General features: G+C 39.7%; 1 protein-coding gene across 2 annotated transcripts; it reads right to left on the bottom strand.

Annotated features, from left to right (window-relative positions):
* Positions 1-1069: 1069 nt before the first annotated feature.
* Positions 1070-14653, bottom strand: golga3 (golgin A3). 2 transcript variants are annotated; one of them, XM_087796555.1, is made up of 24 exons: positions 14611-14653; positions 13500-13707; positions 11109-11387; positions 10439-10551; positions 8693-9402; positions 8509-8617; positions 8094-8400; positions 7826-8028; positions 7619-7756; positions 7340-7501; positions 6885-7253; positions 6686-6763; positions 5381-5644; positions 5203-5297; positions 4909-5125; positions 4356-4499; positions 4080-4277; positions 3885-4001; positions 3540-3679; positions 3314-3446; positions 3103-3225; positions 2863-3027; positions 2551-2717; positions 1070-2474 (listed from the first exon to the last, which is right to left on the bottom strand). In XM_087796555.1, the coding sequence occupies exons 2-24, from the start codon at positions 13618-13620 to the stop codon at positions 2285-2287; spliced, it is 4542 nt and encodes a 1513-aa protein (XP_087652681.1). In that variant the 5' UTR covers positions 13621-13707; positions 14611-14653; the 3' UTR covers positions 1070-2284. The 2 variants fall into 2 exon arrangements, with proteins under 2 accessions (XP_087652681.1, XP_087652682.1); XM_087796556.1 differs by having other exon boundaries at positions 11232-11387.
* Positions 14654-14800: the final 147 nt, after the last annotated feature.

Below are 14800 nucleotides of genomic sequence, written 5' to 3'. Positions count from 1 at the left end.
AGATGTGCACACCCAGGAACTTGGTGTTGCTCACCCTCTCCACTGCAGCTCCGTCCCTAGTTTGTGGTCGATGCTGGGTGTACACTTTCCTGAAGTCCACAATGACCTCTTTCGTCTTCTCCACTCAGGTGAAGATTGTTGTCTTGGTCAGCACCACATGGTCAGCCTGTTGACCTCACACCTGTAGACCGTCTCATCGCTGTTGTTGAGACCGATCACAGTTGTGTCGTCCTCAAACTTGATGAAGAGGCTGGAGCTGGATGATGGGCTGCAGTCATGGGTCAGGAGAGTGAAGAGGAGGGGGCTCAACGCACTTCCTTGGCGGACCCCTGTGTTCAGTGTGATGGTGCTGGAGGCGTTAATGCCGAACCTTACTGTCTGTAGTCTCCCTGTTAAGAAGTCCAACAGCCAGTTGTAGAGGCAGGTGTTGAGTCCCGACTGGTCTAGTTTGAGGATGAGCTGCTGGGGGATGATGGTGTTGAATGCTGAGCTGAAGTCGATGAACAGAATTCTGACATACGAGTCTTTGGTCTCCAGGTGGGTGAGGGCTGAGTGGAGGGCAGCAGAGATGGCATCATCAGTCAAGCGGTTAGACCAACATGCAAACTGTAAACTGTAAGGGGTCCAGGGCGGGGGGAGCTCAGACTTTATGTGTTGCAGGACTAGCCGCTCAAAGCACTTCATGAGGATGGAATTGAGTCCGATTGGGTGGTAGTCGTTGTAGCTAGAGGGGGACGACTTCTTCGGGACCGGGATGATGGTTGTGGCTTTGAGGCATGTCTCAGGAGTTGAAGATATCTGTGACAACATCTGTGAGCTCCTCGGCAGTCTTTCTTTCAGACACGACCAGGAATGTTATCAGGACCCTGGGCTTTCCATGGCTTTAGATATGTTCAAGAGTAGGTCGTATGTTCAAAAGATGGGTTTTAAAGTTGTTTTATACAAAGTTGGTCAGCGCCACAAAACTAAGAAGCCATCCTTACCGTGGTTCTCCTTGAGAAAAATGTATCCACTTTTGAAATGTGCTGTAATGTGAACATACGTTCGAGTGAGCAAGAAAAACAAACTTACCTCAAAAGATTTATTCAGAAGACAGTTTGTCAACATGTATTGTTTTCATCATTTGAAAGCATTCACCTCAAAATACTTGATGTCCCTTTGGAAATACAGAAGCAAACAATGGTGTTAAAAAACATCTTATGATGAGAATGAACATCTTGATATCAACAGCAGTAGTTACAACGATGGCCCCCTTTTTCTCTTTAGTTATCCTGAACTAGTCGCTTGAATAATACGTTTTGCATTTGATTTCTTTGATTCTATCTTCTTACATAAATCATTTCAAATTAATTTACAACAACACAATAACAAATTATATATTAAACTATGGAATTAACATCCAAACTGAGCCATAAAACAGGCATACGTTTGATGTACTTTAAATATGTACTGAATATACTTTAAGAAGCTCCATTGCATGAATGTTAGTAACAGTTCATGCTCATCCTTTACCTTAGTGAGTTGAGATCAAGCATAAAATGTCAGTTTATGTAACCCGCTTATACACTGTACACCAAAATCTTACACACACGTACACTAGAACCACTTTCATTCCATCAAACAGTTTTTTTGCAGTACAAGTTATTATATGATTTAAGGCTTTTTCGCATACAAATGACTGCAGTCCATGCTAACAAAACAGTTTCATTTAAATTGAATGTATCTAGACTTCAAGAACACAAGTTGATATGTGACATCTGGAAAAAAAACACTGCATATTAACAAAGATGCATTGACCAGGACAGCAAACGTAATGTTATAACTAACAGGAAGTAATGATGTCTGTCAAAGCAAAGATGAGAGAAACAGGCACCGAGAAAACTACATTTAACTGGTGGGATGGTTAAACTGCCACCAGAATACTTTTTATTGAGCCGTGGTTTTCAATATTGCAAAAAAGAGGGATGAGTGATCACCTTTAAGTGTAGGAAACCGTTCCATTAATATAAACTGCCTTAATAATTTGTAAACAAAAGGGGTTAATTTAAACAACAAGTTTAATCTGTAATAAATAAATCTGACAAAAATATAACAAACATCAAAGTGAGCATAGAGAATAAAGCTTTGATAAAAGGTATTACTCTTCGATGCACTTCTGCGCTGGCGGGGGAGATGCCAAATGTTGGCAGCAATGGTTAGAATAAAGAGAACAGGAGGCTTTAAAAGTGCCGTTGTGGATAAAACTCCACCCCCTCCCTCTGTTTGCCTGAGAAAAGCCTGTAACTTATGCCTGCTGCTCCTCTGTGTCGTCGTTTTCAACAACTGCATTGTTTAGTGCCTCTGATGAAATGGAGATGTCGTTGTCAAGCCCCAGTTCAGCCAGTCTTTCTTCCGTGTTTGTCCATGAACTCATTGACTCGTGCACCGTCACTGTGTGCTCCTGCATCTGCTTTTGGAGACTGTCCATTTCCTCCCTGATAAAAAACAGGTTAGGTCAGTATAGTAAAGATGACTTTGTTCCATTGTGAGCTATGGAAAACGTAATCTTACTTTAATTGACGTAGACAGCTGTGCAGGTTGTTGAGGGGCTCTTTGTTAACAGACGTTGACGGCTTGAGCAGCTCATCCAGTAGAGATGCCGGCACTGGGCAGTCAGGGATCTTCACAGGCGTCACTGGGGTTGATGGGTTCCCCTCACTTTTCAACTCTATCCGTTGCTAAGAAGTACAACAAAGGTGGGATTAAGAATTAAAAGTCTTAGAATCCTTCGCATCAAAACAGCAAAGCTACAAATATTCAAAGCTATGAACTAATGTGTTCTCGAGTAGAGAGAAGTAAAAAAGCATATTCTTTCTTCCCTACCTTTCTTATCCGGGTCTGTTTAAAGTCCAGTTTGAGCTGCTGATTTTGGAGCAGGATGGTCTTCATGCTGTTCCTCAGCTCGCCCACTTTCGCCTGCAACATAAACTTGTCCTTCCTGGTGCTGCCCAGTTCTTCCTGCACCATCTCCAGCTCCACCTTGATGTTCTGAGAAGAAAAACCAACAAACTCTCTTGCATGCTTCACTAGAAAGTCACATCTTTTATATGCTCAGCTGCTCACCTGCAGAGATGTCTGGATGTTTTCCAGTTCGCTGTGGTGACACTGCTCCACCAACTCAAGCTGCTGCCTCTGAGCTTCAATCTCCCTCTGACGCTGCTCCACCTCCCACTTCAGGTCCTCCACCTGAAAGAAGGACCAGGGTGTTCATTCAATGTGGTCTAGTCTTGAGAACCATGTGATTAACAAAAAAGTTCCAGTGGTTACGTATTACCTCTTGATTAGTGAGAGGTTGCTTTGACAGCTCATCGTCCAACTGCTTCTGCAGGATCTGAAGTTGGGAATGAGCTTCTGCGAGCTCCTCTTGAAAACTGGACACTTCTTCAGTATGCCTTTTGTCCTGAGCTCTGAACAACATAATACATTTGATTAATACCCTTATTATGACAACCCATTAGACTTTCAAACCTTTAAGGAAATGAAGCAGTATTATTACTTACTGCAGTTTTTTAGCTTCACTCTGCAAAGTTCTCACAAGATCCTCTTTGGCCTGCAGATCCTTCTTGATCTCGGCCAGCTCCAGCATGGCAGCCCTGTAGTGCCTTCTGTTGTGTGCCGCTTCTGCCTTCGCTGCTGCCACCTACAGGACACATTGAATCATTAAAATAATGCTGATAAATCCACCATTCAGTTTTGGTTAACGTTAAAGTGCAGAGTGTTAGGCATTAGAAAGTAATACAAAAGTAGACTCCATTTAAACTCCCTTTGTTCAACTATTAAAAATAAAGTCTACTTAAATTTTGATAACATTTTATCACTTGAGAAAGAAAGAACAAACACATTACCTGATCCTTTAGGTCTCTCACTTTGGTTTTCTCCTTCTCTAAAGCCAGTTGAAGAGTTTGCACCACCTGCTTCATTTGCTGGTCCTCCTCCTCTTTACGTCTTAAAACTGCTTGAACCTAGTGACATTTTTACATTAAAACAATGATGCATAATTCAATCTTATAGCTAAAAAAATAATTGTATGTTCATTATACCTGCAAATTGAGCTGGACAAGATCTGCTTCTCTTTTTGCTAATGCTGACTCTAAAATATTAGAATGTTCCTTCAGTGTGTTGTGGGATTGAGTTAATCCAGCCATTTTCCCTTTTTCATGCTCCAACTCCAGAGCCAGTTTTTTGTTAGCATCTTCTAGTTTTCGGATTCTCTTCTTGAAGCACCGGGACTCTTGAAGCTATGGAAGGACCACATCATTTATACAAATTAACAACAATATACTCTCACTAACTAAGTCATTGGAAAAAATGTCCACCTCATCCTCCAGCTCCATAACCTTCTCCTGGTACTCCTCCAACTCCACAGAAGTGAGGGTGATGACCTCTTGCAGCTCTTTCTCCAACATGGTTTTGCTTTTTGCAACAGAAAGAAGCTCAGCCTGCAGCGCTTTGATCTTTTCCTGTGTTATGAAGTATTCGAAGTTAAATGAACAGTCATACTATGTTTGTTTCGAAACATCAAATCATTTTAAGAAATCTATATTTTGTTAATAGTACCATGTGACCCAGTATCTTGAAGCCAACAGACGTAAGTGAATAAACAACAATTATAATTAGTTAAAATCATATAGATTCCTGTCCTCTTAACTTAAAAGCATTTGATCTTTTTTGATTAAATTAAATACACGGTAGTACCATTGCATTAAATTTCAAGTAGCAACATTTAAATAAATTTAGGTAGGATTTGTGTTTGTTTTTTCTGAAGTTTGACAGCATAAATAAAATGATTTAAATTACTAAAACACATTTTATATGGTACCAAACCTTGAACAATATGTAATATAGAAGTGTCGTGTACACACAGTATACCTGTAAGATCTGGCTGTTTCCTCCGTCAGACACTTGAGCTTTGACCTTGACCAGCTCTGCCTCGGTCGTCTCCTTCTCGGTCAGAGCCTCCTGTAGCCTTCTGCTCAAGATGCTCACAGCGTTTTCATACGCCTTGTGTTTGGCTTTCACCTCCTTCTGAGCACTGGTCAAGTCTGTCCCCAGCCGTTTCATGCGTACCTTCTGCTCAGAGATGGCCCTGCAACAGACATCAAGTTAAAACCAAAAGTGAATCATGTTTGCACTTCTCAACACATCTTTGAGTATTTGACTCACTTTTTGGCTTCTCCTTCCATTTTCTCCACCCGTTTTCTCAGGCCCTCATTCTCCGTCGTCACAGCTACAAGTTGACTCTGATCAAACTGCAGCGACTGTAAAAACAAACAAAAAAAACATGATTCAACCTCTGCAATCAAAACATTGACTGCACTGAGTGTATGAGTGATCACCGAACCTGCATTTGCATTTCTAGCTGATCCCTTTCACTCTGAATTGTTTGGAGATGAGCTTCCATGTTGTTCATCTCATCCTGGACCCTCGTGACCTCTTTCTGCAGCCGAGCCTGCTCCAGATCTGCCTTCTGTTTCTCCCCCTGAGCGCTCAGCACCTCTTCTTTCAAATCCTTCACCTCGGCCAGCAGGCGCTTTTTAGTGGATTTGAGCTCGCCTATGAGTTGTTCCTTAGAGATGGCATCCCGTCGGTAGGCTTCCACCATCACCTGCAAGGTGAAAGAAAAACTCTAACCACAATTTAAAACAGTATAAACATAACTCAACATTAGTGGATTGGCTTGGATACCTGAAGAGTGATAACAACCCCATGTGTCAACAGAGGAAATGCTCACAATAAATAGAAAATAATTATGTAACAACTTGAAAACAATATTTTTCAGAAATATATCAGCAATTGTTTTGTTATTACATCTTTTACGACAATAATCCCTAGAAAAGATAAACATATGGCAAGTGAAAGTTTTGCCTTTGTTCAAAAAGAATAATCTGTTGAACTAAAGACACCTTTTTAAACAAATGTAAATTATTTTCAACAAATCAGTCAATATGAATGTTTTTTAAAAAGAACATTTTTCATGCCCTTTTATTGGCAAAGAAATGTTCTAACAGTTTCGGAAAAGGTGAGTAAAGGACAATTTTTATTATATCGCCTGTGTTTGTCTTATGTGTCTTGGCCTTTCAAAGCATGTATTTTAGCTGTATATTGTTTTTGTTTGTTAGAGGGCTTTGTGGTCTAGAAAGGCGCTTTACAAATAACTTTTACTTAATTCTTACTTAATTACTAACATTTACATTTCAGTTTTAATTGATGCTATTGTGTTCATTAAGGACAGCATGCCTGACAGTCATTCCCAACAGTCATTGTTCATTTTAGACAAATACGTCAATCACCATTTTTCAGATGGCAGAAATTTGTCATCCTCCCACAGTGAGTCACAGTTCTGACATTCTTTCAAAAGCTGCGTCGCACGGCAAAAAATAAACGTCAAATTTGAATGCCAGCATGACTTCTTTTGATTTTTAACATCTTTCTTTAACCAACTTATAATTTAAACAGTTCACTCTCACACATGGTAACATTTTTTTGACTGGAGATAAAGCTTAATAATTTTTTTTTTTTTAGATATTTTGAAATATAACGGCATATATTACATATACTATATTATTGCAAGCTTAATCATTGTTAAATTGTCAAAACTATTTTCCTAATATGTTCCACAGGTAGAGTAAAATTCAAGGTGTATTACCTTTTGTTGCTGAAACTGGTCCTTCAATTTCTGCACCTGTTTCTTTAATGAACCGTTTTCTTGCTGTATCTTTTCAATCTGAAGCAAAACAAAATTCAGTCAACACAAAAACCAACACTAATTTGACAAATAACTGCATCTTTAATTCATCCCGTTTCATCACATGGAGAAAAATACTCTTGTACCATAGAAGTCCTACCTGACTTGATTTGACTTGAACTTCCTGTCTGAGCTGATCCAGAACATCAGAGGCAACCAGAACGTCCTCTCCAAGTCGTTCAGCGTTTTCATCCAGTTGGCTCTTATCGGCTCGCGCTGCCTGCAACGCCACCTCTAGAACTATTTTTTCATTCTGAAGAAACTGGATGTTGTCGTCCTTTGCACTGCTCTCTGTTTGCAGCTCGGCCAGCTGAGCCTCCAGCTCCAGAAAGCGAGCCTCCAGCTGATTGATGGACTGCTCTTTGGTGTGCAGGTTCTCCTGAGTTGTGGTGAGCTGGCGCATCAGCTCCAAATGTTCGTTCTGGAGCTGATGGAGCTGCACATCTTTCTGAGAAAGGGTCAACTTCATCTGAGGATGATTCGAAACAAAAGGTTTATTAATTTGACGCAAAATGAAAAACCCAGACAAGGTATGAGATACAAAATCAAACGCACCTGTTCTAGTTCTCTTTCTAATTGACCGGCTGTGTTTGCTAGTTTGATGAGGTGTTCTCGCTCTTGCTCAAACTCGTCCAGTTTGTGCTGCAGGTCATCTTCCACCATGGTTTTGGCATCCTGGATTTGCTTGTAGGCCGATTCTTGGGTCAACATGTCAGCCTGCAAGCAAAAGATAGACTTATAGTTGATATGTGTGCATCAAGTTGAATGAAGAATCACCTGCTTGTTAAAGAAGGACAAAGTCAAATACAAACAGTCATGGTGCGAAAAGTATACCTCAATGCTCTGCAGTTGAACAGCAATTCTCTCTTTCTCTTTGATTGAACGGTGTTGGGTGTCTGTCAATTGATGTGACAGGTTTACATTTTCAAGTTTCAGATGTTCCACGACCCCAATTTGGGTTATCTTTCCAACCTTAAAAAATAGAAAAGATATTGTTTTATCAAAGCCAGAATTGAATATATCACTCACGATCAAACTTACTTGCATGTTTGCCATTTCACTCTGTAGTTGCACTCGTGCCTCCTGGGCCCGCGCTAGCTGCTGCTGGTACCACTGTCTGACCTGCTGGAGGGAGTCGATCTCAGCCTGCGAAGTTTTCATTCGACTCTGCAGGGTGCTGCGCTCCAGCTGGACTTGTTGGAGTTGGCTCTGGAGACCACCCATCTGCTGACGCAACTCTTGAACTGTGAAATATCAAAATAAGCATCAGAAAACTTTTTTAACCCCCCACATTATTTTGTTCTTTTACCCGTGGTATCTCTTGATGTTACAGTGTTTTGCATATCCTCAACCTTTCCCATGAGTCTCTGGTATTGCTCCTCGGCCACCTTCAAGTCATTGCTCACGGACATCAGGCTGGCGTTTTTGCTCTCAAGACTCCCCTGCAGCTCCACCATGGCTTTTTCCAGCTGCCTGCAGTTCTTTTTCAGTGTTCCCACCTCTGTGCCGAGCACAGCCTGCCTCTCCTGACTCACTTGAGCTTCCTCCTTTTTAGCATTTAGCTGAGCATTAACTGTAGCCAGCTGCGCCTGGAGCTCCGTCTTGTCCTTGAGGGCCTGGGTGCCAACAGCATATAAATAAGCTTGAATAATTTGATTTCTACAACAATGAAATTCATTACTTAAATATAATGACCTGATAGTTAAAAAGTAATGAATAAATACCTGATTGGCCTCAGATGAAAGAGATTCTAGTTGACCCTCAAGTCTCATCTTCTCTTTCATGACTTGGAGCATTTCATCGTGTCCCATCACAGAACTTTCCAGGGAAACACTGAAATAAAGAGAGAAAATTAAGGATTGCTCAAGGGCTTAGTTATAACAACGTCTGTTCTAAAGAGTCCAATACCTGCTGGAGAAACTGTCTCTACGGCTACGAGGTTCTGAAGCGGCGTCTTGCTCTAGTGCCAGGTGGTGCTGCTCGTCGCTGGCTGCCTGCAACACTTCCTGGAGTGATGGGAAATGACCCATGGCCTCGGGTGCGATCTCCCTCCCCTCCACTGTGTAGGGCCCCTGCTGGCGGTCCAGTGCGGCGGAGAGAAGACCATATGTCCCACGAGTGGAAACGCTGCTGTAGGTGGAGCTGTCACTGTCATTGCCGTCGTTCCCTGGCCTTGTTCCCGACTCACTCCCGTCTATTTCAGAGGCATTGTCAATGACCTGCAGCGAAACACCGTGTTGTCGTTCCGCATCACAGGAGCTGCTCTCCGATATGACGCTGACCTCAGAGAGAGTGGACACTGAACTAATGGTGGACTGGATAGAGCCCATGGAGCTGTCAGCTGTCGCTGCTCCACCTCTGCCACCTCCCTCATCATCCTCCCCCGACCTGAGATCAGCCAGTGAGTGGATATTGTTTGCCCGGGAAGACCTTGATTTCTTCTCCCTGGCAGGAGGGATTCCTAAGCTTCCCAATTTGGGGCCACGAGGGACACTGGTCCTGAGGAATGAGTATTCCGTAGTCATGGCAACGGTGTTAGCTCTTGGCAAATCTTCTGGGTGTAACATCAACTCTGGATCCAGCGTACTGTGTCTGCTCTTGGTAGAACTGCGATGAGACTACAAAAACAACATAAAATAAGTATATAAATTGAGTACATTTATGTTCTTTTGTCATGTATTGCTTGATTGTGGAGCTTTTATTTTATATCTTTGGAGTAATCATTATTAGCAGTAATATTTTATTTACGTCAATTATGGGAGAGCTGTTGTAAGCCTTACTAAATACCTAAAGTCTGTCACCAATCTTCATATTGGTCTAAATGAGCAGCAGTTATGAAAGGCGAGGACAGTAGACGACAGGTAGGACTGGGTGAATTTACGATGATATGTATTGTTAATTCACTTTTTAAATCGATAGAATGCACATGTTTTATATGTAATATATTTATAGACAATTCTAAGGGTTTCTCTGTGCTGCAGGCTCCAGGATGTGACCAGATATTTGCAATTTTCCACCAAATCAGCTGACTAATACCTCATTCAAGCACCACTGCCCTTGACACCTGTCAGTTATTTACGTTTGACCTCGCATCTTCATTGAAGCCATTGAATGAAGCATGGAAACATGCCGATAGACTGTAGAGTTCGGGACCATTGACAGGGAGAAAATAAATAGGAATTACGTTTTGGAAAATTAGCCGATTTACCATTTCACATGACGGTTATTTATATCTTGAGATGAAACTAAAACATTGATTAAATAGGCATAAGGATAATAATAGTTTTATTCTTCAACATATACTACCAAATGTATTTGACGGTCTTCTGTGTGCGTTGCGCCTTGGGAGTGCAAAACCTTCAGCCTTAATATGTTTGTTTTAGATTTAAGATTTGAGGACATTTTTACGATAACATAAATTTTAGAATAAAGATTTTTAAATATTAGGAATTTAACCACTCAGCTCTGTGAAAATAATTATTATAAAAAGATGTTAGTTCGTGGTTATAATGTTAGTGAGACATTTGCCAATATATACAAGAATTGTTTATGCAAAAAATGCTTTTTTAAGGAAAACACTTTGGAGAATTACTAAAGGTAAGCAAGATACATACATGCCACTTTGCAGATGACAGAGCAGTGTGCATCACCTACCCTCTCCTTATGTCTCTGCACACGGTACTGTTTGAGTTGCTCCTCCAGGCGCCGACGAGCCTCCAGGCGGATCTTTTCTTCATTCTCCATCTCCAATGAAGGTTTTAGATTGGCTATTTACGGCATGAGAACAGGAGCTAGATTAGACAGCTGTGCACACTGTGGCTACACTTCCAAGGTGAAAAGTGTGATTGTCTATTGAAAACATTTGTTGTTGAATTCAATTACAAGCCTGACTCCATTAAGAATGTGTTGCTTATATTTAATTATTTTTTCCTTTTAAAGTATAATGAATATCATAATGGATATTTTTCACACTAGCATTGATTTGATGAGTGTGTCAGTGACTCATGTCATGACATTTGCAATATTAAAATCCATTAACACCACAGTCAAAAATGCAAACACACTTTCTAAGTTCACAAGGGGGTTAGTTTCATACCACAGTTTAAAAAAACAAAACAAGAACATGCAACCACACTTATAACTGAACAGCAAGCAATACAATGAGGGTGGGGAATGACTGTGAAAGCAATCTTAAGTTGGCAAGATCTCCATTGAATCACCTCTGGTTAAAATGTTGTTATGACATATGATAAACATCATGCATTTAGGGGCAAATGCAGGGGTTTACAACAGGGGCACTCACGCAATATTACTATATGCTTACACAATTGAGTCTCCTGCATAGGCATACTGAGTCTGAGTGACTGCAACGTATCCCCCTTGTGAGCCGTCAACTCAGTACTAGCTCCCAGAGACTCTAGCATGGTGGGTGGATGAGAAGCCACACCTTGGGGGGAGGATGGCTCTTGAATGGTGACAGGGGAGCTGCTGCTCTGAGGAGGGGCAGTTGGAGAGAGTGGGCCATTTTCCTGTGCATCTCCCTGAACTCCAGAGCACTTTGTCAGTCCATCCCCACTAGGCGTCAAATCTGAGTAGACCGAACCTGAAAAGGAGAGTCCAGAGGAGCAAGACAATTAATATTTAAAAGACAGTGTTCTGCCAAGTGGCTGTGAACCAGTTTATGAAACAAACCCACATTCTACCCTGGTAAATTTTAATGCAAAGAAATGTTGGACATCTACTACTGCTCTGTAAAACTGTATGAAATATATACATAAAATATATATCTGTGAGAACACTTTGTATATCAAATTAAACTCAACACTCAAGTAGTTGATGCATTGTGTGAGAATGTGCTCTTGATGCCACAAAATTATTGATATCCAGCCAGTTATAGAAGACAAATCCTGAACACTTTGCAGAATTGGTCTACAGATGACACATTACATATGAAGGCTAGGGAAATGGAACTACAAACCATCCGTTTTAAACTTTGGCTAGATCATTGTATACTAATATTTTGACCTCATCAAATCGGTCCCTGTCCAATAACATTCAATTTTAATGAAGGCTTTTCTCTATATTTATTATTTCTCCTAGTAGATCAATGCAGAAGTATGTTGAACTGGTCACACAACCACAAACACAAAATTAGTATTTTTTAATTCTCTCCCCCCATAAATGTTGTTCCCGCACCCAAAGATAACATAAAAGAATATGCACACATCAGTTGAAATACCGGTGTAACATGGGGCAGAAAGATAGGAACCAAAACCGGTTTTCAGAAATGTGCATGTAAATGTGACAACAAAGACATAATCCATAGACCTCAGGGAGGCAGAGACTTTTGTAAAAACAAGCGGTAAACATGTGTAAAAAATAATAAAACTATGCACAAAGCTTATAAAAATTTGAAAATAGAAATTAATAAATTACATGGTTTAAATTACATTAAATTAGATGATTGCCCAGAGACAATTATGCAATTTGTTTGCAAGGATAGTGTGGTTTTGAACTTTTCAAGGAATGTTTCAAATGATTTACATACAGATCATTCTTGAATCCAATCGAAAAACATGCTCGTAACAAAAAAGCACAGCACCATAAAAAACCTCGAGAAGAGAACATACTCTTCAACAATTAAGTAGGCATGGAACAGAAGATTTGACTATTCAAAGCTAGAAATACAAAAGCCTACATTGCAGGCCCAAAACATTTGAATTGTAAATGTGAAGAAATTCTGGAGGTACAAGCCCAAAACCCTTTGCTATGGATGCTAAAAGTTGCTATTGTTACACTATTAAGAACGAGTTTTAATGTATCATAGTCAACCTCATAATAATATTTTAACTATAAGCAATGTTTTTAATCGATAGAATTAATGCTTTTCTTTAAAACAAATAAATTAAACACAAGGCTTAAAGCTTTAAAATACGTCAATTTTTCATTATACATGCTAAATATTAATTCATTGATGTAATGTCTCTTATCAGATTACTTAAATGAACACTCTTAAAACATGTGGTAGTTTTGGAGTGTATCTTCTGTGAAGGTTAATGTTATGTACTTGTTAACACAACAATAATAAACGATTTAAATCAGGTCATGCAGGTTTTGTGTTTAAACATTAAATAGTGCAAATTGATTTAAGGAGGTAACAGGGTGTAATGACTTAGTTATGATGGTTAATGTGTTCCTTTGAAATAGTTCCGATATGGTTGGGCAAGCTTCTGAAAGCCAGGCTACATAAAGTTTTACAAAAATGACACATGTATATGATCATATATTGAAAGACTAAAGATTAAAGCTAATACAAATGCAAATGAACATTGGTTATTAACTACATTAGAAACAGCATAGTTCTGTGAGGAAATCCATGCTTGTAGTCAATCAGTACATTAGTAAACTTTAATTTAATAAGCATGTGATGCAAAGCAAATGTTTATATATGTAAGATTGGTGGGATCACAAAAGTGTCATGTTTTAGCTGCCTAATAAAGGGTTGATTACATTTCTGTATAATTTGTTTGTATTAAATGAGGAAGAATATGCAAATTAATCTACAAAATAAAGCCGTAGGAGTCTGATCAATCCCATATGTCACTATAAATATATTTCCAATGACTAAGGTCTTCCATCGGTTACTGATCCAGCAAAAGCCTAAACAAACACTTCTTTAAACTAACCCTACTGTAACTGTTCTGCATACACTTACCATTAGATACGTCACCATTTTTAATCTGACAGTCGTCCAGATCCTTCTTCTTTGACTGCACTTCATTGTGCACAGTCAAGGCTTCTTTGGCGATGGGTGGTTGGTCAACATATACTTCCATTTAAGCAGCTTGTTACTGACAAGTGGCCATTTCCTAAAAAAAAATGGTGCTGCAGGTTTCACTGGCATGAGGTTTTCACAATATCATCTTGAGAAAAGAAATGAAGTTAATTAGTAACCTCTAACATTCTGTTTAACGTCCGTTATGTAAAAACACACTTTTTATTGATTTAAGAATTACTAAATATGCACAGGGGAGATAACAAGCTGGATTAGGTAAGTGGATTTTGTCTCTGTAAATATAGATTGACAAGGAACTGTCTGTGTCACCTTTTTGTGCATGTATAGACAGTTCTTCATTGATTGAGCAATTGCTGAAAGAATTATTCATTCATATTTAACACATCTGGAGGATCTAATGGATTAATGCTATAAGTAAGTAAGTAAGTAAGGCGGGAACATAATTTCCCAGTGACTTATTTTAAGTCATTGTCTAGGGAATCATGCTTGACTTGAGTCATTTTTGAAGGTTTCTAACATTGATTTGCAGGAGGATCAATAGCTGTACTTTATACATTATTCTTTTTAGGTGAAGGTGAAACGTTGAAAACTTCAGCTTCTCACGCGTATTACATGGCATTAGGACATGGTTTAATTATTCATTCTTCATTTAACACTTTTGTGTATAAGAATGTCAGCTACAGCCTTGTATGACAGAGTCTGCTATTTGATTGGAATGCATGCGTTTCACCAGCTTCATATGGATGGCAATATGCTCTTTATGTGCATCACTGTTCGTCTACTTGCATCATAAGCCACGGATGCTATCAAGTCCCATTTTAAATGACACAGCTGACGACAACGACAGGGACCTGTCAAGCTAACCGTGCTAACGTCTTAGCTAAATTAGCCACCGACTGTCGGTGCGACATTTCGGAATGTTTTTTTTACCTGCCTGCAATAATAACACATTTTTAACATGTTACATGTATATTATAGATGTATTGTTGCATGACAGTGTAAATAAATACCGGAAAAAAAGAACGCTCACCCTTCTGCGAGCTTCGCCTTTTTACTACGTGGCTGTTTAGCTTCCGTCGTATTTACTGTCCGACTGGAAACACAGGAACGACTGTTTGCCCTTCAAGGAAGTAGTTTCTGTCAAATTTTAAAATTTGGAATACAATATGTATATAACACGAACATATCACCCAGACGTTGTTTAATACATATTTTTCAAA

This window comes from Callionymus lyra, chromosome 1, assembly GCF_982586985.1.
Source record: "Callionymus lyra chromosome 1, fCalLyr1.hap1.1, whole genome shotgun sequence".
NCBI lineage: Eukaryota > Metazoa > Chordata > Actinopteri > Syngnathiformes > Callionymidae > Callionymus > Callionymus lyra.
This window is presented reverse-complemented; position numbering and strand designations above follow the sequence as displayed.